The sequence below is a fragment of the Diadema antillarum genome, unplaced genomic scaffold (genome assembly GCF_040938485.1).
Source record: "Diadema antillarum isolate AM-2024a unplaced genomic scaffold, OU_Dant_1.0 scf00000128, whole genome shotgun sequence".
In the NCBI taxonomy this organism is placed as follows: domain Eukaryota; kingdom Metazoa; phylum Echinodermata; class Echinoidea; order Diadematoida; family Diadematidae; genus Diadema; species Diadema antillarum.
Window position 1 is genome coordinate 2,023,707 of NW_027271017.1, and position 22,828 is coordinate 2,046,534.

The following is a 22,828-nucleotide window of genomic DNA, read 5'->3' on the forward strand; positions in this document are numbered from 1 at the left end:
CTAATCCAGTAATGGCAACACCAAAACTTTAGAAATTCATAACTTTTGAACACAATATCCGAGTTTCCTCAAACTTTCACAGACGCCTTCTACTGAGATATGTTGCTACATTCACTCAATCCGAATGTATTTATGGAAACTTCCCCTTTAAGGCACGAGAGTCATCTTGTCCCTCTTAGAAATGGCGGGCAGCACTCCTTGCTAGCAGACAAGAAGTGTAGACTCACCGTATCCCCTGTAAAATAGTACGGTGAGCTCGCGGAGCACTAACCATAGTCCACAATTACCAAGAGGGAAACGCCAACATCTCCTTTAATATGATCACATAGTCTGCCCTCTATGGGTGGTGATTATTAATGAAGAGGTTTTTTTTGTTGTTGCAAAATGAGCTAAGCGCCATTTTCAAACATTTCAAAGTCAATCATCAGCTGAAACAAACTTAAACTTTTCCAGTAATACCTCATTTGTGACATAACAAGGAATATTCTAGAAGTTTATATGATTAAAAATATATTTTTAGCAGCTTTAATCACAAATATCTCAACTTAACAAGAATGGAATTAGCTCGCTTTGCAACAAAACTCTTCAAATGTTTAACATCTTTGGTTACAAGTTTCTTCTCACCTGGGGGCGGTGGATCTTCTTGCCTTGGAGTACGCGGGGGGTTTGTTTGCGGATAATGCGTTTCTCTGTCTGGCCTCATCTTGCGGGCAGCTACATCGTTTGACTTCCTCGGCGGGCCCGCGCTGTCGTCTCCACGCCGAAATAGCTTCCTCAGCGCTTGCCCCATCTTCACGTAACATTCACGAGGTTCCACAGAGAGTACGTGTTCCACTCAAAAATGCGCCAAAACAACCTGGCTGGACTGCATTCAATAGTCAGTCAGACTCATTGCATACATAACGTCCTGCACTGCTACCATATTGCAGACAAATTAATGGTCGGTCGGTCTTGATGAAATAGTTTTTGTTCACACACACATAAAAATCAGTCAAAATTGCCTTTACAACTGGATTCTCCTCTTCTGCAAACAATTATTATTCACCAACTGGTCACACAGTTCCTTCCGAGAACTGGAAATGACAGAGCTTGGACATTGTGCATGGTGGAAGAGTCGCACCAATACCAGACGCCGCCATCAATGAATTGCCATGGTTGATTTGTTTCACATGCTTCCGTGATGTACTGTATCCTGTTCATTGTGAAATGGTGAGAAAAACAACATCATTATACTCTATACAAGTTGTAGGTCATCAACAACACAATGTACATGGGATCATGACAAATGCTTAAAGGGGATGGCTAGTAACTGATCAGTGGGTATGCTGGGGGATGATTGTCCCAATTCTTGTGGGATTAATTTAAGAGTACATTATATAGCTATTGTTGTGTGAAAATTATTTGCTTCAGAATGGTCTTATATTCAAGTAATGTGCAGTTTAATGTTTCCGGGTTAGAATGCCTGTACAGTGACGGGGCATTAAACTGCATATTACTTGAATATGAAACCGTTCTGAAGCAAATAATTTTCACAGAACAATAGATATATAATGTACTCTTAAATGAATCCCACAAGAATTGGAACAATCATCCCCCAGCATTCCCACTGATCAGTTACTAGCCATCCCCTTTAACCCACTTTTTGAATTACAATTTGTTTTAGGAGCATGCGATTTATTGAAGTTACATATAGATGTAGTAGACTTTTTTGATCCCTGCAGTGTCAAGGATATTCATAGATAACAACCTTTCTTGCCTACTGGCATTACAAATGTTTTGAATTAGTGGCATACTTGTAGATACTTTTTTTCAGCAACATGGGTAACATATATTCCTTTACAATATCATCAGGATTTTAACCCATTGAGGACGAGTCCAAAGTATACTCAGGCAAGTGTCTATGGGAAATGCGTGTGGTAGCAAAATCAGCCTGTTCTCAACGGGTTAAGAGTGGTCTGTAGAGGAACATCTTTTTTTTTTAAACAACATTGTACAAACTTGTGTTGTGTATAAAAGGAAATTCCATCTAGATAAATCAGTTGCTTTGTATGAAAACAGAAAAATCAGAAAAGTACAGTAAAGTAGTTCAGTGAAATTTTTTTTTTTTCCGAGGGGGGGGGGGGGGGGGGGGGAATTGGACACACACAAAAAAAAGTTATGAGATGTGGAAGTTTTTCGGAGAGGAAAAAGAAATTTGAAACTCGGTGTGATGTAGACCGATGTGTTGAACAGTTTTTCATTTGTTCTATGTCACGAAGGTACAATGTATTTCTGTTTAATTACCTTGGTTAAGTAAATACCTGTGAAAATCAACAGCAATAATTTTAACGGAAAAGAGCTTCAATTCATGTGATCAAACATTCATTTCTGAAGACATCTTGCATATTGAGATGGACAATTCATTTCTGAAGACATAAATTCAGCTATTAAAGCATATAATGTAAATTTTCTTAGTAATTCAAATAACTGAATGAATCAACAATGTAGGGACTCTGTTCTCTTTGAACTGGTGGATTTCACCACATAAATGATGATACTAACTAGTGAATTTCACCACACAACAATGATACTTACTAGTGAATTTTACCACACAACAATGATTCTCTTCATCAAATATTCACTGTCTGAAAGCAACCTCTTTCATAACTGATAAGCTTAAAATCACTTATCTAGACAAGGGCCATCAACACTCACATTAGGCCCATTTACACTTGCTTGGAAAAATCGCGATTTTTCTAAAATCGCGACATTTGGGTGTAAGTTGCTAAGCAACTACACCCAAACGCCCTCGAAACATCGCCAGAAAAATCGCCAGCCGGAGTGCGATTTTTTGAAACATCGCGAAGTTTGAGGCGAAGTTAGCGAGTGTAAACCCAAACTGCAGAAATATCGCGATTTTTCATCACGTGACTTTCGGTCTCGGATTGCACCGGGAGTTTACGCGCACTCCCGATCCCTCTTTGGAACGTGTAGAGAGTACGTCAGTCACTGGCCAGAGTACTAGTACGGTATAGACAGCTGTGTACAGGTCTAAACGGCCGATCCTCGATCGGCTCGTAGTCTCTCACCTCCCTCTCCCTGATGAAACTAGTACGTGAAAACTACTACTAGTAGCAAACCTGAAGTTTTCCAACCACGTATCATCACCCCAAGACGACTTAACAAAATAATGTTCTCCCAGAAATGCGTTGATTTAGATTGTGAGAGAGCCCGTACTGCTCTCGATATACGCCGTTTGTGGAATACTAGTACAGGAGTACGTAACAAGTGTGAGTTCTTGCTGTCGCCTGATAAAGTACCAGTCCTAACTTCCAAGTCCTACTTCTCACTTTCGTCATATCGGCGAAATTTCATGATCCTCCTGAATGCTGCTGTAGATGAAGTTTTACACACCTACTACGTATGTGATCTAATATAGCAAGCTATAGTTTTACCGTAAGTATAACAGTCTCGAGAAGCACACATTTATGTGTGCATTGTACTGATAAAAAGCCCTGGCTCAACGTTCCAACCAGCTATTGTGATCAAAACATACTGCACTGCAGTGAAAACGAACAGAATAGCGCGCGCTTCCACTCAGCTACCGTGTTGAAAAGAGATAAATTACACATGCGCACTACCGACCAAAAAATCGCGATGTTTCGTGAAGCTCAAACTTCGCATGCTTTTGCGCAAGTGTAAACGGCGGAACCAAAATATCGCGATTTTAAAAATCGCGATGTTAGTAAGTGTAAATGCGGCTATTGTATATCAAACTCAGCACTCCTCCAAAGAGCTCTCATACAGGTAGATATATAGGCTTGTACATGTATGTCTCTCACTCTGCATCTCAATATGTACATGCAAGATGATTTTTAAAAATAGAGCTCAGGTTTGTAGAAATATTCTCATGTCAGGACATTATATGTGACCCGCTACAATATACGATCCGAAAGTCAGGACAGGGCAATTTTCTGAAAATTACATGACCTTATTCTCTTACCCTTCCACTTTATTTTCATAATTAATAACACGACTCCTAAAAGTACTCGGTTGCGGAGATATCAATGAATTCATTAGCACATGTTGAGTGGTTTAGGAAATCAGTGCTTTGAGAAAACCGCCTTCAAAGTTTTCCTTCCAATGCTATCATAATCAAGGGGAGGCAAGATAGTTTTCACCTCTTGACAATAGAAGGTATGCTCCTAGCAACCTCCACGATGTTTATTCAAGCTTAGCCCCAGCGGTCTACACATGACCAATCAATAACCAGGATGCCATGCATTGACCAATAAGATCACTCCCTCATTGCTAGGGGCAAAGACTAGCTGCAACGCTAAATCCAATAATCTTCGGACATGTTTCTATTCCGTTGAAAGTCAGAAAATCACGGCCCAGAAAAACGCTAATTTCGTGCCTTTCCTTTGAACATTTAGCTTCGAAATTGTGGCAGATAATAGACGATACATTAGACTACAGACTCATACCAAAAACAGCAATCCGATCATTTTGACAGATTTTGTTGATCTGACCTCATACTTGGTTTTCTTGACTCAGCCATCAGCCATATTATGATCCTTTTGTTGTGGTGGGTCACATCATAGACATTTAAAATACATTTTATTTCATATTCATTTTTCAGAAAGTCTCTTGTAGGATCAGAAAGACTTGGTGGCTCTCCAATACAACATTAAGATAGACACATCGATACAGGGTTGATTTCAACTTTCAACTTTCAACTTTCAACTTTATTTTCACCTCCATCAAAATGAACAAAGAACTTTATGTACATTGCGTATACACGGGATATTTGTGATACAGAACAAAACTTGAAAAGGTACATAAGAAAATTATGAAAGTGAAAAGTAGATGTGATTACATCTTTGTTAAATACATAAAGCGTATAATACAAGTCAACTAAGGATGAGGATGGAAGTGGAGGGTCCCACTAAGAAGCAAAGCTTGTACGATATGGGACCCTCAGAAAAATACACAAAACATCAATATAAAACACAATAAACGAACCGATGTCAACTGACATCAAAATGATTGGGAAGAGGAAAAAGAGAGAAAAGGAAAGGAAAAAGAAGAGGAAAAAAAGAGAGGAAAAAAAGGGAGAAAAAAGAGGGAACTACAGCATGTGCCATCGTGGACGCAAGCAATCTGGATTTCATAATGTAAAATAAGTGATAAAATACAAGCTGGATTGAATGTAATGCAAAACATTTTTTATACGTAGTTATGTTGGTAAGAATGCAGGAGAAAAAAAAACACATCGTTATATTTAGAACACAGAGAGGGACATAGTTTAATAGGAGGACTTATGTAAAAAAAAAAAATGATGACTTGACTGAGATGATAAAGGGAAACTAACTCTGTTGGATGTTGTAAAGTTTCAATAAAAATGGTTTTAATTTATTCTTAAAGGAATTCAGAGATTGAGCAGTAGTAATGTTACTGGGAAGTGAATTCCAGTACTTTGGCCCGTCGTAAATAAATGTGTTTTGAGCCAACAAAGTTCTCAGAAATGGCAAATGGAAATCATTTGATCGCCGTGTTGGATAATTATGAATGGATTGATTTCTTTGAAACATTGTTTCAAATATATTTGGGAGATTATTTTTATTATAATTATACATAAATTGTCCTAGATTAAACAAATACAAATCATTAATTTTCAATATTTTATGCTCATAAAATAGTGGGTCAGTATGGGACAAAAATGCAGTATGACATATAACACGGAGTGATTTCTTTTGCAATAAAAGTAATTTATCTAAGAATGTTTTATATGTATTTCCCCACGCGAGAATACCGTAACTTAAATGTGGCAATATTAAGGATGAATATAATACGAGCAGGGACGACAAAGGAAAACAAAACTTAAGCTTATTAATTATACCAATATTACGTGAAATAATTTTACATATACTGTCAATATGAAATTTCCAGGACAGCTTATTGTCAACTGTTACTCCAAGAAATTTTATATGGGAGACATTTTCGAGTGGAGTACCGTCTAAAACAATATCAACAGGTAATGCCTCAGTAGAATTACTAAAGAGCATATATTTTGTTTTTTGAAGGTTAAGAGATAGCTTATTTGCTTTTATCCACTGGGCAACATTTTCTAATTCTAAATTTATTGTATTAACAAGGGTAAAAAGATTATTGTGTGAAAAAAATAGATTTGAGTCGTCTGCAAAAAGAATAAAAGAAAGAACATCTGATGATCTACAAAAATCATTTATGTAAACAGTAAACAACAGTGGACCTAATGAACTTCCCTGTGGCACCCCACATTTGATATTTAATATTTGTGAATTACAACCATTTAAAGAAACATATTGTTTCCTGTTCATGAGGTAGCTCCTGAACCACTCCAAGGCCTTCCCACGCACTCCATAATGGTGTAATTTGTTAAGTAAAATATCATGATTGATGGTGTCGAAGGCCTTGGAGAAGTCCAGGAACAAACCTATCAAATGAGAAGATTTATCGATAGCATGTGCCACTTTTTCTATAAAACTCAATAATGCATGTGTGGTGCTATGTTTCTCCCTAAATCCAAATTGAGAATTCGTAAATATATGATTAAATTTAAAGAAATTAATAGTTCTTTTATAAATAATTTTTTCAAGAATTTTTGACAATGCACTTAACAAAGAAATTGGTCGGTAATTATTTACATCTAATTTGTCACCTTTTTTAAACAAGGGGATGACTTTTGCTATTTTCATGCTTTCGGGGAAGGTGCCATTAAAAAGGGATAGATTAAATATATGAGCTAAGGGATCCGCAATTGACGATATGACCCCCTTTAAAAGAAAATTGCTGATGTCATCGTGTCCAGCACTTTTTTTGGAACTGAAATCAGAGACAATATTAATTATCTCCTGAGTGTATGTTGGATTAAAAAATATTGAACTAGAATTTGGGGGACCCAAAAATTCGGAAAAATGTTTTGTGGAGGGAGGAATATTACTTGCCAGGCTTTCCCCAATTGAAGAAAAATGGTTATTCAAAACATCACAAATTTGTTGAGAATCTTCAAGAATTTCACCATCAAATCTAATTTTTGTAATATTTGACTTAACATTTGATATATTCATGGCTTGCTTTAAAACTTTCCATGTATTTTGCATATCATGCCTGTAAAATTGTAACTGATTAGTATAATATTTTTTCTTTTCTATTCGTATAATTTTCGTCAAAGTATTTTTGTAACTAGTGTATTTCAACTTTGATTGCTCAGTACGTTTCATTTTAAATCTGTAATATAAATTATTCTTTCTATTTATTGAACGCAGGAGCGATTTTGAAATCCATGGGAGCCTGGGTATTTTTTTGTAATTAGCTGATTTTTCTCTACGTTTTGGAATACAAATGTCCAAATGTTGGATAAAAATCTTCATAAAATATTCATAAGACAAATTAACATCATCTGTATCAAAGATACAGGACCAGTCTGCGGTGTCTAAGCTAGCACCTAGCCTGGCTATACTTTCATGAGTAATTCTTTGTTTAAATATATTGTTGTTTTTATTATTAACTGCTCCATTTAAAGAAAAACCAGTCGAGATGGGGAAATGATCGGTGATATCTGAGAGTACTACAAAAGAATCAGGAGGAGGAAGAATGTTACAAAAAATGTTATCAATTAAAGAAACAGATTCATTAACTATACGTGTGGGTTTAGATATTAAGGGTAAGAAAGAGGCAGACAAAAATATTTCCAAAAAATCTTGCGACATATTATTCTGTTTTAGCAAATCTATATTAAAATCACCCATTATAAAACAATTTTTGTTGATAAAAAGTGGGTTTTTAACCAGATCCGAAAAATAATCTAAAAATGATTTAGTATTCGCATTTGGTGGTCTATATACTACACCTATGATTATATTTTTGCTGCCTGGAACTGTGATTTCAATAAATAAAGACTCAAAAAAATCAGTCATACTGGTGAACTCATCGCGGACTACATAATCATAATTTTGTTTAACATATATGGCAACGCCTCCACCTACCCTATTTTGTCTGTTATTAACCACTAAATCGTACCCGTCGAGAGCGAAGGGAAGACTGGAGTCATGAGAGAGCCAGGTTTCGGTTAAACCTACCGCCGAGATATTATGCATGATGGGACTATTTAAAAATAACCTCAATTCTTCAAAATGCTTATTAATACTTCTGATATTAAAATGTAAAAGAGAAAAAGTAGTACTATCATATTCCTTGACAACATTGGTAAATTGGGATTGAGTAAGATATTCAGAAGACGGACTTTGCAATTGGATCTCTGTGTCAAAATCATAGTCTAATTCTTGCGTCTAAAATGTTTGAATATAATTGAAGTCTAAAATGTTTGAATATAGGGTTGATTTAAATGTTTATCACTAAAATTGGTTATAAAGTCTATCCCATAATACTGCAAACATTTCATGATTCCCTCCCTCCCTCCTCTCATCATATTCATTTAAAACCTTCGTTCTGAAAACTGTAGTTCTTAGCGAGGTCTTATGAGACTACAAAAAATATATCAAGTGTTGTGAAAATGTGAGCTACATTGTACAGATCAATGTACTTCAACCAATTCCATATATCTTTCTTATTTCAGTTTACGTCTCATGAACTTTAATCACTCTGTTTCTTTGACTTTTATAGTCACTGTTTATTCGAAAGCAAAACTGGGTTCCATGGCATTTGCTCCTGCAACAATATTGCTCCCATGAAATACCTGCATGCTACGCCAAATATAAATTCTATCAACAAACATAACCCTAACCCTGATCCTAATCCTCGCATCAAACTAAACCTAGAACCCTATCACAACAGTAACCCTAACCCTAAGTCCTTGGAGAAAATAAGACCAGAGCAATTGTCGTTGGAGAAAATGTCGTGTCAACCTTGTAAATTTGAGCTCCCTGTGGCACTGCACTTTTACCAAATATACTCAAATTTTCTCTCAAAATAAAGTGGCGTTTCTGTCAAAACTTCACAATTAATGCAAGCCTACAGTGGATTGGTAAGAGCGCACCTGGTACACGTACAACTGCAGGTATACACATCGTGAACACAGAGAGATTCCGCAGGCTTTGGTCGCTCACGGCCGAATTTGATCAGTTTCTTGATTTATTGGGGACAATGGGAGTTTTGCTAAAATACCGCGGCATGAATCATCCATCCTTTATACATATATGCGGCCTCACCGACTGACGAGCGGTGTTTGTGAAAGGATACTACGGCAGAGGAAACAGAACCACAATCGTTATCACCAGGAGGATATCCCTTCACAGTGAAGCACACGCTGCCACAAACTGTATGGATACCATACCAATGTCTGCACTCTGTACATTGTAACTTCCCCACCCATAACTTGGAAAAAACACAATCAGTACAACTTACTATGTACAACAAGGAATAATTTTCCTGTTTAATATCGCATCGCAATTTGCTATGCATTTTTTTTTTTTATATGACTGCTAATACAAAATTTCTTGTGCGTAGCAGGTTTTTTACATAGGACGGTACGGAACTTTGTTAAAAGTATTTTCCCATTTATCAGAAATGCTAATCAAATTTGAGGAGTAAAATTATTCCCTGTACAAAATGACAAAACTGAGTGATAAAGAATAAATTCCTGGAATAATATTGCCTCCTTTAAGTTGTTCACAGAAAATTCATTTCATGCCACAAGACACACTGAACAGTATATCTGTCTACACCAAACATCACAACTATATCAAACTTTGTGGGTGAATGTTTTCCCTTGATACCAGCTGCCAGTTTTCTTTTCTGTGTGAAAGACTGGAACACATAAAGCATTCATCAATTTGGGGTGGTTTATATTCATTTTTCACTACACTTCACTTCTTGTGGTGAACTTTTAAAACGTGAATTTCCTGATCAATCTCAGATCATGATCTAATACTTCTCTTATATTTACTTTTAACTATGAATGGTGATTAAAGGGTGTGTACAGTTCTGATTGAGGTGAGGATTTACTGTAAAACATATATTCGTGGCATGAATTTTTCACGAATTGAAGCTGACAGCCTTTTTTGCGGCATGAAATTTTCACGAACTGCCACTGCCATTCAATGCATATAGTGTAGAAAAGAACTTTCGTGTGCATTTTAATTTCGCGAATCTTCGTGCTCGCGAAATTCGCGAAATTAAAATGCACGCGAACATTCCTCGTTTTACAGACTGTAGCTTTTTAAGTTTTGCGAGATATTCAGAAACCACTCTATGAGATGTCAAAGAGCTGCCTGCAATTCTATGGGGTATCAAAAGTTTATTTGATGAAAATCGGTTTGGAAATGGCTGAGATATCCAAAAACAAGGTGAAACAAAGAGAACCTAATAAAAAGCGTGGCCTGTCGCCTTTTATTATCATCACTTTTTTGGATAAATTTTGGAAAAATTACATGCTTCATATTTCATAAGAGGTTTCTCATTATCTCACTTAGGAATGTTCAAAACATGAATCCCCACCTCAACCAGTACTGTACAGTCCCTTTAAAATATTTTTGATACCATGTTTGTAATTGTGTAATGGAGGGGGGGGGGGGGTAGAGAATCAATGACCTGCAAACCTGCAAATCCCATCCCCCACCCCATCCCACCTTCAAAAATGTTTTGCAAAATTAGTGATTAGTTTGTTCAGGGGGAAACTTTAATATTTCAATTTCATAGTAATGGAATTACATCAATTTGTCAGTAGACTTTGAAGATTTCTCCAAAAAAAAATATCATACTAAGAGTCACTGAATGCTCATAAAATGTGATTATTGAAGCATTACAAGAAAAAATCAATGTCAAAGTATAGATATAGCAGAGAGATATATGTTGTTCCATTGTAAATTTTCATTTGATGTTGACAAATCTAAGGTAAACACAATGAATATTTAATATTCCAACTTTAAAAGTGTGTACAACAAAATGAAGAAAGTTATTGGAAAAGTTTTTTTATCTCTGTAAATACAACAATCCATCCATATTGGAAACTCAAATTTCTTAACATTGACTTTACTTTGAATTTTGCTGTTTTTGCCCTTTAAAGGACAAGTTCACCTTCATAAACATAAGGATTGAGAGAATGTAGCAATATTAGTAAAACACATCATTGAAAGTTTGAGGGAAATCGGACAATCCGTTCAAAAGTTATGAATTTTTGAAGTTTTTGTGCAGTAACCGCTGGATGAGAAGACTACTGCAGTGTGTGAATAACTTAGATGTCACATGCGTACAACAATATAAGGAAAATATAAAGAGAATTTCACAAAATTTCATCTTTTGAAAAAAGTATGCATTCCCCCTACTCGTTACCGACAAATGTTATGGGTAATATTATTCCCCCTGCCTTTAGAAAGAGGCAAGTCAAGTGCTCTTTTATTATGCGAAAAAAGTGGAAATGTCTTGAATTTTCCTTACATTTTCTTTATACTGTTGTACGCATAATTACTCACAAGTTGTAGTAGTCTCGTCATCCAGCGATTCCAACACAAAAATTTTAAAAAATCATAACTTTTGCATCGATTGTCCAATTTTCCTCAAACTTTCACTGATGCGTTCTACTAATATTGCTGCATTCTCTCAATCCTTATGTTTATGAAGGTGAACTTGTCCTTTAAATATGGAATTGCCCAGTTACCAACAAAGCACTCTTCTGGACTCCAGAAGGGAAGAGGAAGAGGGACGAGACCCACAAAAAACTTTTGAGAAGGACAACGGAGGGAGAGAGATGAAGGACCCAAACCACACATGGGGGACACTACCATGCCTGACCATAGACAGAACAGAGTGGACAACTTACATTGTTATTTCCCTATGTACAATGTACATGCCTAATCGGCATAATGGGCAGTTACTGTTTACTTCCAGAACCAAACATATTTTTATGAACCACTGTATAAGATTTGCATAGCTGCAAAGAAAATGATCAGTATCACTGCATGCACAATTATGGTGTTGTTGGTTATAATCAAAGACACCTATTCTCATAGATGTTTACATGATGAATTCCCAAGTTTGCATGATGTTAACAATTAGGTCTCCTCACAAACATAATAATATGCACTGCATAGCTGGATAGGGTCCTCTGCAACAAGTCTATTAGCTGAATCTCATATAAATATCTCCAGAATAGTTTGGTACAAGACATAACATAACCATGACATAGCTAGATACAATAAAGCAAGCAGAATACTGGGCTCCCTCAGAAGAAACCTCAAAATAAGTTCCAATAACATCAAGGAAAGAGCATACAAAGCCTTTGTAAGACCAGCACTTGAGTGTACCTCCTGTGTTTGGGATCCTGCTACTCAGAAAAACATCAGTAAGCTAGAGTCTGTACAGAGACGAGTTGACCGAAAGATTGGTCTATGCCATCAGGGATAGGCCAATGTTCTGCAGAGACTACACATTGAACATCTGGCTTCACAGAATCCCCCCTGTCTACGGAGGAGAGCCATCAATGTCAAAAAAATAATGCTAAAAAAAAAACTCCTCCTGACAGACAGATTTTTCTGTCAAATAGAAAAGTTGCTCACTTAGTGCCAATTGTTTAAATTAGACAGGAAAATCTGTCTGTCCGGAGGAGTCTTTTATTTTTTTTACTTTATCAGCTCTCCTCCGTATATAGGAAAGGATTCCGTGAAGCCAGACGCACTCTCCGCGGAACATAATATCATCCCCAATGACCAGATACAGACCGATCTTTGGGGCAAGTTTAAATGTGAGTCACATGTACACTAATAGCATTTATAGTGTCTTACATCAACTTACAAAACACCCTTAATCAAAGATATGTTTAAAAGTTTCTCTAGACGAGTCCAGAGTTATACTCGGCAGGGGTCTATTGGAAATGCGTGTTGTAGCAAAATCATTCAGTCCTCAATGGGTTAATAATTTTTTTGTGTGTGTGTACATTTTACATCAGCTGGCACTAGTGCAGCAGGCAGAACCAGAAACAAAAATATAAACTAAAGTCTTGGCATTTATTCCCCGAGAGTGATCACCATACCCACAGTTCTAACAAATGACACACTTCTGAAGTGAGGAACATACAAACCACGCACAGCTGTTCCATTAAACTTTTACAAAGCTCAGTATGCTAATCATCATTAATGGCGTTCTCTTCCTCCGCCATATCCTGCCTATTCATGATTTGTGACCCAGTGTGCACAACGCAGACATTTTAAATTCCACCATGCACCATCTAGCACAGCACCACACAGGTGTCACTATAGGAAACCTCAGTCATGCTAGTGGAAGACTCGTCTTACTTTTAGTGGATTGAAGTGGTAACTTAAATCAGATAAAGCGTGTGGCAAATTGTTTAAAGTAATGCCCTCTCGAAGCCTGAGGTTTTCAATTTCTACCCCAGCTAGCTAGTCAAATACAAGTGAAGTAGGAAGGATAAGTACGAGTACACATTTATACGAGAGATAACTTCCAAAAGATCCATTATCGTTTATTTTCGAAACTTTACACACTTTAGTTTACACCACACACCGATAGATAGTCAACTCCGATATCTTCGTCGACAAAACTCACCATTAAGTGAGCAGATCCGTGTTCCCAAACTTGGGAGCAAATGTCTGGCGAAGCGGATTTCGACAAACTTGACTATTAACGATGTTAGATCCCAGCTAGCTCCAGTGGACAAGAGTTACAGGAAAGGCTGGTAGATATCATTGAACGAAATCACTGCAGTTCAACACGGTTTAGAGTCGGACGTACACTACTTCACTGTACGAAGTAATGACAGGTCGGTGAAATTCAATAGCTAACATTCCTGCGGTGGTAGTGCGTACACTATGCACCCTGTGTCACTTCACAAGGATTTGTTTTTGCGCACTTCCGCATCACTACCGTAGTACCGCTTCCTATCAGATCCCGCGACCAACCACCGCCCGGGCAATGTTCGCCCCCAACATTTTCGTCGTGTTTGAGTAAAAGTTTAAAAACTCCAACATGTCAGAGTTGTGTAGTTCATCATATAAGTTCTTACAGACCAACAAGAGTGTGTCCCCAACATTACCCCGTTAATCACCGATTCAACAGAACGAAAGACGTATGACTGAAGAAGATATGGAAGTAGGAGGAAGAATGGAGAAGTCAGAAGATCGAAGAAGATGATGAAGAGAAGAAAAAAAAAAGAAAAAGAGGAAGAAGAAGAAGGAGGAGGAGGAGGAGAGGCGACAGTTGGACGGATAAGGAAGAGGGGATGAATTGCATGAAGAGAGTCGTGTTTAAAGGGAACTATAGATTTGGTTGGAATGGGGCTTCAACTAGGTTTAATTTTGTGAGATGAGAAACATCACATGAATTGTGAGAGTATACAATTTCTAAGAGGAATTCTAAGTTTATTTGATGAAAATTGGCTTTGAGATGACTGAGATAGATGACTGAGATATCCAAAAACAGAGAGCTCCTAATAAAAGTTGGGACCCGCCTTCTACAAGGACCATTTTTATTAGATTTCAATTTGTTTTTTATTATCTCAGCCATTTCAAAATCGATTTTCACCAAATAAACTTTGAATTCTTCTTTGAATTGTGTGCTCTTTAAAATTCCTTATGTGGTTTCTATTATCTCACAAAAAGTTAAAATCTGAACCCCCATCTCAACCAAAACTATAACATTCCTTTAAAAAATCGGAAAAAAAAAATCAAGGTAACACAACTTTGTAGATTCAGTTGAGGCTTATTAATGGGGCGTACAAAGGGTCCTAACCTTTCGATCCGAAGCAGAATCTTCGTCAGAGGCAAAATTTGTCACTTTTCCTCTGATGAAGATTCAGCTGGAATCGAAAGCTTAGGCCCCCTTTGACTCCACTTTACTCCACAAATGATACAAATGATAGAAACACGATTCAATCAATGATCGAGAGTAGAAGAACAGACAGATATTCAATCAAATAAATGCATACATTGTTCGTACATCCATAATTGTACCTACGACTAACGAGGTTTGGTGTCATCCGAGTCTAATTCACCTACAGCCCTTGTGGCAGACAAACAAAATTGATCCAACTATCTTGGAGAGAAAATTAATTTTTTACAGTGAGGGAATCATTGATCATGCTGTCAAGACATTTATACTGTTAATGTATTTTGTATCCCGAAAAATGAAGAAATTGTTAGACTTGTTTAGCGTCATGGGAGAAGAGAGTATTACGTGAGTTCAATAGCATAGCTCATACCAGTCACCCTCTTCATAAACCAATACGGGTGTAGCGGCAGTATTGATTTATTCAAGAAATATTTGATTGGAACAATTTGGACTGTTACACCCCCTTTAAGGTGCAGATCGTTACCTTGGATACACCGTCAAGTGCGCATTCCTTCGGTTGTTTGCGCACTGATATTGCTTTACGTACTAGTATGCTGCATGCGTACTGACATGATAGCTAGCCACGCAAAAGACATGGGCCAAGATGCAAGACACGATCAAAAAAGAATGAGTTCGGATCTGTGATTGATTTACTTTAGGAACCTAAACAGTTTGGTAAGAGAAATTATGATGAAAACAGATGAATATTTGATTGCTGTAGCTTTGTTTAAGCCTTTATGTAGTGATATGTGTTGTGTTGTTAGCTTGTAATTGAGTTCAGAATTTAGGTTGACATAACGATTCGATACGGTGTTCGTATAGAAAGTGATTATACGTAGAACAGTACGGTACGCTGTAGGTATTGATTATTATACATGATTCCTGCTTAGCAGGCAGGGAAGAGAAATGTTGGAAGTGTGAGTGCATGATTGAAGCTTACAATATTGTGTATGTTTATTTAGGAATAATATAAGACTCCATATTCAGAAGAATATTGTGTCATGGTCATATAGGAATGAGAATCAGATAAAGGGATTCAATTTTGTCACTTTCACAGAGCTGTATACTGTTAGATTTACACACGTATATGTACGTATACCATACGGTCAATACAATCCCATACATTACTGCAGTTAGAGGGCTAACTTATTCAATGTTTGTGAAGGGTTAGTTTCTTTTTTGGTGTATCATATGGATGTTGAGGCGTCAAAAGGAAGACATTCAAGGGTTTAAAGAGAAAAATGATTTTGGATTTATTTTATTGTCGGAAAGGCAGGCTGCATTTCTGGATAGTGTTGTAGGGATGCAATTGCATCATTTGAACTGAATTATGTGAGTGATAGAGATAAAGGTCACTTCATTATGTACGCTTTGTTTGAATGATCAAAGTAAACAAAGTATGATAGAGTCAGGTCATTTATAGAACAATATCATTATTTCATGATGCAGTGTATTTGGACACTGAGAAATGCAGTACCATACATCAGATATTGAGTCAGAATACAGCCGTATGTCTCTACAAGACATTGATGTGTTAATGTTTATCACCGAACACTTGCATATTTAGTGCACTGCATATGATTGCATGCATTTGGGTTAACAGTGTAAGGTTGTTACTGTTGTTTATGTTAGTTGCACAAATCGAAAGGTGTTTCGATTATTACAAGTATTAAGTATATTTGGAAGACACAGAAATAATTATACTTGACAAGCTGTTCAAGGTAGTGATAACTAAGCATTTATTATTTCTTTTCTCTTTTTATAGCGAACCACAAGTTCGGGTTCGACAGCAGTATGCAAGCACACAAGTACACAAGTTGGTGTGTTCCACAAGTTTTGGTTCAACACAAGTTCGTGTTTGTCACAAGTACACGAGTCCAGATGGTATTGATGTCTTCAATAAATGAACGAACCTGTGCGTTCCAACTGTGACTGACTGAAGTAAACTTTCACCTTTATGTAGTACGTGTCTACACACAGTTCGCAAACTGGATCCAAAATGGAAGGTCCACTGCATGATAGTCCCAGCCCATCTACTGACGTTGCTGATGAACAACCGGCCGTCAGTGATCCTCCCCAGGATAGAGCTACCTCAGGATTGGTGGGAAATGCCCAGATTGGCGGTATTCTACCGGAGCAAGCTATCCCGAGCGTACCAAGACGTAACCCTGACGATTCGGATGACGACAGGTCAACCACGCTATCATCAGCATCACGACGAAGCAACAGGTCCACATCATCTAGAGATAGCGGAAGGACCGCAGCGGCTTCCCGACTGCGAGAGGCCAGAATCAAGTTGGAGCTAGCGAAAGCAAGAAAGGAACAACTGAAAAGGAAACAAGAACTAACAAGAGAACAGTTGAGATTGAATGAAAAACTTGCAAATCTTGAGCTAGAACATGAAATTGAAAACGCAGAAATTGAAACACGTGTATTAGAATGTGAAGTTCATGATGTTGTTGGTAAGCCACAGTACGAAGTTAATGAAAAGAAGGATGAAGTGAAGTCCTCAGTGTTAAATCCTGATGCTCGAGTGTGGTCAGAAGCAAAGGGTAATGGTGTCACATCTGACCCGGTAGAACGTAATTGTACCACGCCAAGTAGTCCAGTTGAATATGGTGAAGTTCGTATGTCATCTCATAATTTGTCTCATGCACCTAACGTTGCTGTAAATGATTGTGTGAGAAGCAGTGATGTGTACAATTCTAACATGAATCCAATATTTCATGCCATTAATGTTGCTTTTAGCTTGCCAAAGCCAGATTTGGTTACCTTTGATGGCAATCCGACTGTGTATCGCAGCTTCATTAACAGCTTTGAGGTTAATGTGGAACAGAAGGTGCTGGATGATAGGACCAGACTCACTTATCTCATCCAGTACTGCTCGGGTAAGGCCCGCAACAGCATCGAGAACTGTGTTCTCATGGAACCACGTGAGGGTTATGCCGAAGCGAAGAGGATTTTGAGAGAGCAGTTTGGACAACCGCACGTGGTGGCGAATGCTCACTTGGATAAGATCCTGAAACGTACACAAGTCAAGCAGAACGACCATGCAGGACTGTGGGATCTTGCGCGAGATATGAAGCGTTGTGGGATGGTTCTAGCCCAGATGGGATATCTCGCTGATGCAAACGGCTCTGAGACACTACTCAAGATTCAACGTCTGTTACCCGTTCACCTTCAAGCAGAATGGGCGAGGAGAGCCCATGCCATGATGGTGAGATGTGTTGTGCCCAACTTCGACTTGATGACAACGTTTGTAGAAGAATCCGCCCAGTTGGCCAGCAACATCTTTGGACGAAACATCGGGAAAGCGATTCCAAAGAATGACAAGTCGATGAAGAAAGAAACACGACCAAGAGGAACAGCGTTTGCAACTCAGAGGGTCGATGAAAACACACCACGTCCCGTCCAAGGCAGTCGAGATCGTCCTGAAAGGAGATGTCCTTGCTGTCAAGGAAGGCACAATCTCACGTCCTGTGAATCCTTCAAGAAGAAAGGGGTAGACGACAGACGAGACGTAGTTAGGAAAGCGAGACTGTGCTTCAATTGCCTACGACCATTTCACTTGGCTGTAGGCTGTCTTTCCAAAGCTCGCTGTGAAGTAACCGACTGTGGTAAGAAGCATCATGCTCTTCTGCACACAACATACAATCCTAGTCGGAACTCTCCTCGGCAAGAGAACCGAGAGGACAGTACAAGGCAAGAAAACCAACAAGGGGTAAAGCAAGATAACCCAAGCTCTTCAAGTGGTAGTCAAGGAGACGAAAGGTCGGGTCGGTCATTCACCGCTCATTCCTCAAGAGGCAAGATCTGTCTGAGAGTCGTACCCGTAAAGGTTGGAGGAAATGGGAGACAAACTACAACCTGGGCCTTGTTAGATGAAGGCAGCGACGTTTCGCTGTGCACCAAGAGTCTTGTCGACAAGCTAGGTCTCACTGGGACGGAAAGAAGCTTCAAGCTGTCTACGGTGGACCAGACAGGAGCAAGCAAACGTGGCCTTGAAGTTTCCATGTCAGTCCAAGGAGTTATGGGCCAGGAAACCTTGACACTGGACAATGTTTGGACTGTAGACAGTCTTCCAGTCGCCGACGAATGTTTCCCCAACTCAGCAGATGTAAAGGAATGGTCACACCTAAATGACATCGCCCTTCCTTCCATGGACCAAGGAGAAGTGGAGCTACTAGTGGGAGCAGATACACCAGAAGCGTTCTGGAATTTGGAACAGAGAGTCGGCAATCCGAAAGAACCCTATGCAGTTCGAACTCCACTAGGATGGACGCTTATGGGTCCCGTGTCCGGGAAGCGACAATCCACGACAAGTTTCCATGCGAATTTTACTCGCCTTCAAGACGACTCCCTCGAACAACAGTTGAAGCAGTTCTGGAGGGTGGACTTTGGCGGGTATCTCAATCAGGACAATGTTGGAGATTCGGTTGAAGATCTTCGAGCACTGAAGGTGATGAAGGAATCTGCAGTGATGGTCGATGGTCACTATCAAGTCGCTCTACCGTGGCGCAGTTATCCATCTGTCCTGCCAAACAATCGTCGTTTGGCCGAGGCGCGACTTGGGTATTTGAAGAAGAGGTTGGAAAGGAACGAAGCCCTACGTGACAAGTACGTAGAGACAGTCAGCGACTACATAGCCAAAGGGTATGCAAAGGAAGTCGAGTGCATACCGTCGGATGTATCAGCTGAGAGCGCCACCCAAGAAGAAGCTTCAAATGAGCCAGTTTGGTATCTCCCACACCATGCTGTAGTTCATCCTCGTAAGAAAGACAAAGTCCGCGTTGTGTTTGATTGTGCGGCGAGATATGGAGGAACTTCACTCAATGAACAATTGCTCCAAGGGCCGGACCTTACCAACAATCTAGTCGGCGTGCTTACGAGGTTTCGTCAGGAACAAGTTGCCATAGTCGCCGACATTCAGTCTATGTTCCACCAAGTGAAGGTTCCGCCCAGGGACAGAAACGCCATGAGATTCCTTTGGTGGAAGGACGGTGACTTGGCTCAGGAACCAGCCGAATACTGCATGACTGTACACCTATTCGGCGCCACGTCTTCACCTAGTTGTGCCAGTTTTGCTCTACGGAAGACTGCTGAGGATAACCGCGGACACTTCAATGAAGAAGTGATCAACACAGTGAAAAGGAACTTCTATGTGGACGATTGTCTTAAGTCTGTTAAGAATCGAGCTGAAGCAGTGACTCAAGTAGAAGACATTCGTGACCTGCTCAGTCGTGGTGGATTTCGGCTCACGAAATGGTTGAGCAATGACCGCGACGTCTTAGGTTCTATACCTGAGGAAGAGAGGGCAGCATCGGTGTCGAGCCTAGATATCGACGAGCTTCCTGCAGAACGCACTCTAGGAATCCTTTGGGACGTTGAAACAGACTGTTTCGGCTTCAAGGTGCATCTCCGTGAGAAGCCTGCAACGCGACGGGGAATTCTGTCGATAGCCAGTTCCCTCTATGACCCCCTTGGGTTCGTTGCTCCCTTCGTGCTGCCAGCCAAGATTCTCCTTCAAAGGTTGTGTAGAGTAGGATTAGGCTGGGACGAGCCTGTTGGAGCCGAGGATGAGAGAGAATGGCGAAGATGGATGGAAGACATTTCCATGTTGACTGACTTGAAGATAGAGAGATGTTTCAAACCGAATGGTTTCGAAGTCGTGTCAGCTGAAGTGCATCACTTCTGTGATGCCTCCGAAGTTGGATATGCGTCCGTTGCATACCTACGCCTGACTGACAGAACAGGACGGATACATTGTGCCTTTGTTATGGGGAAGTCCCGACTTGCTCCAGTGAAAGTGGTATCCATCCCCAGATTGGAGTTAATGGCAGCAGTGTTGGCCGTGTCCATGGATCATTTCATCAAGTCAGAACTTGACATCCAAGTCAAAGACAGCGTCTTTTGGACTGACTCAACGTCTGTCCTTCAGTATATCCGCAGTGAAAGCAAGAGATTCAAGACGTTTGTAGCCAATCGTGTGGCAAGGATCCATGATGCCTCAGAGGTGTCTCAGTGGAGATACGTAGACTCAAGGTCTAACCCAAGTGACGATGGATCGCGTGGCCTGAAGGCACAGGAACTACTCCAGAACCAGCGTTGGCTCAAAGGACCAGATTTTCTGTGGAGAGGCGATGACTGGCCCATTCAGCCAGAAGTCTTGGAGTTAAGAGGAGACACTGAAGTGAAGAAAGCAGTACCAGTATATGCGACAGCAATCAGAGCTCAAGTCAGCGACCTCTTGCATAGGTACTCTTCGTGGAATCAGTTGAGGAAATCCACAGCGTGGCTTCTTCGTTTCAAGAAGCTTCTCCAAGTCAAGGCTAAGGGGGAATCCACGGATGATCTGAAGAAGCCCACTCTATCTGCCGACGAATTGAAACAAGCAGAGAAAGCAATCGTGACTCTGGTTCAACGCGATGAATTCAGCGCTATCCTCGAAGGAAAGCAGATGAGCGGTACAGTCATGTCCAAGCTGAACCCAATTCTGGTGGATGGCATCATTCGAGTTGGCGGAAGACTAGAGAACGCACCACTGGATGATGAGACAAAACATCCAATCATTTTGCCCTCTGATCACCATGTGACGAAGCTCTTGATCGTTCATCACCATCACCTAGTAGGTCATTCGGGGGCCGGGATGACCTGGACAGCCCTCAGAGAGAAGTATTGGGTGTTGAAAGGAGGGGCAACCGTGCGAAAGGTGATAGGCAAGTGTTTCTCGTGCAAGCGAAGAAATGCCAAGAAGATGGAACAATTCATGGCAGATCTTCCAAGTAGCAGGGTAACCCCAGACAAACCACCTTTCTCTTATGTGGGAATTGATTACTTTGGACCAATCATGGTGAAGCAAGGTCGTAGCCGGGTCAAACGTTACGGGTGCCTGTTTACCTGTCTGAACTGCAGAGCGGTCCACCTAGAAGTAGCAAACACTTTGGATACAGACTCCTTCATAAACGCACTGAGAAGGTTCATCAGCAGGCGAGGTAAGCCATCCAAAATCATCAGTGACAATGGGAGCAACTTTAGAGGTGCGGAACGAGAACTTCGTGAGAACCTGGAAAGTTTGAGCCAAACGCGTGTGACTAACTTCCTCGCTGAGCAAGGCATTGACTGGAACTTCAATACTCCCACAGCTAGTCATATGGGCGGAGCCTGGGAACGGATGGTGAGGTCTGTTCGCAAGATACTTACCTGCTTACTTGGACAGCAAATTGTCAATGATGAAGTTCTGTCCACGCTCATGACTGAAGTGGAGTCAATCTTGAATGCTCGGCCACTCACTCAGTTGAATCTTGACCCAAACGATGACGAACCGTTGACGCCAAACCACTTGTTGATCATGCGAAAAGGCTCTAGTCTCCCTCCAGGTGTCTTTGATCAGAAGGACGCATATGGCAGACGCAGATGGAGACAAGTGCAATATCTCGCTTCTGTCTTTTGGAAGAGGTGGCAGAGGGAATATTTACTTCTGCTGCAAGAAAGGCAGAAGTGGAATGCCCCAAGACGGAACCTAGCTGTCAATGATTTGGTCTTGGTAGCGGATGAAACCACACCTCGCGGACAGTGGCCTTTGGGTAAAGTGGTTGAAGTGTACCCAGGAAAGGATGGACATGTTCGACAGGCTCAAGTGAGGGTTGGAACAAGATTCTTCAAGAGGCCAATAGCAAAGCTCTGTCTGCTCGAAGCCGCTGAAACGTAGTGATATAAGTGGATGACTTAATTGCAGTCATCAGACTTGATACTCTAGCTTAAGAGTTGAATCGAATGTTTGATGTTTGTTTATTCAAAGGTTAAGCAATGGCCTTTGAGATGTAAGCGCGAGTAAGCCAATTTGACAGTTATTTTAAACTGTAGTTATTTGCATTAAGTACATGCATTTGTTGTTGAACGGTTTGTATGTGAATAGGAAGAATTTCTGCCGCCTAAAGATTGAGGTTAAATGACCATCCTGTGGGTTGCTCATTGGGGGCCGGTATGTAGCGGCAGTATTGATTTA

The 22,828-nt window shown here is 39.9% G+C and overlaps 2 protein-coding genes across 2 annotated transcripts in view; one reads left to right on the top strand and one right to left on the bottom strand.

The window, feature by feature from the left end:
- The window catches only part of LOC139720403 (tyrosine-protein kinase STK-like), a 61,261-nt gene extending 47,556 nt beyond the window's left edge, over positions 1-13,705 (bottom strand). The window contains exons 1-2 of the mRNA XM_071631763.1: positions 13,543-13,705; positions 625-1,192 (exon numbers count right to left, since the gene is read on the bottom strand). Of these exons, the coding sequence (XP_071487864.1) occupies positions 625-790 (166 nt within the window). The 5' untranslated portion in view covers positions 791-1,192; positions 13,543-13,705. The remainder of the gene's footprint in view (positions 1-624; positions 1,193-13,542) is intronic.
- Positions 13,706-16,822: 3,117 nt separating this feature from the next.
- LOC139720470 (uncharacterized) lies at positions 16,823-22,531 on the top strand. Its single transcript, XM_071631826.1, has one exon. The coding sequence runs from the start codon at positions 16,823-16,825 to the stop codon at positions 22,529-22,531; it is 5,709 nt and encodes a 1,902-aa protein (XP_071487927.1).
- Positions 22,532-22,828: the final 297 nt, after the last annotated feature.

Bases quoted from the DNA above. Each gene is read 5' to 3' on its own strand.
- LOC139720470 (XM_071631826.1), top strand. From the start codon at position 16,823: ATGGAAGGTCCACTGCATGATAGTCCCAGCCCATCTACTGACGTTGCT.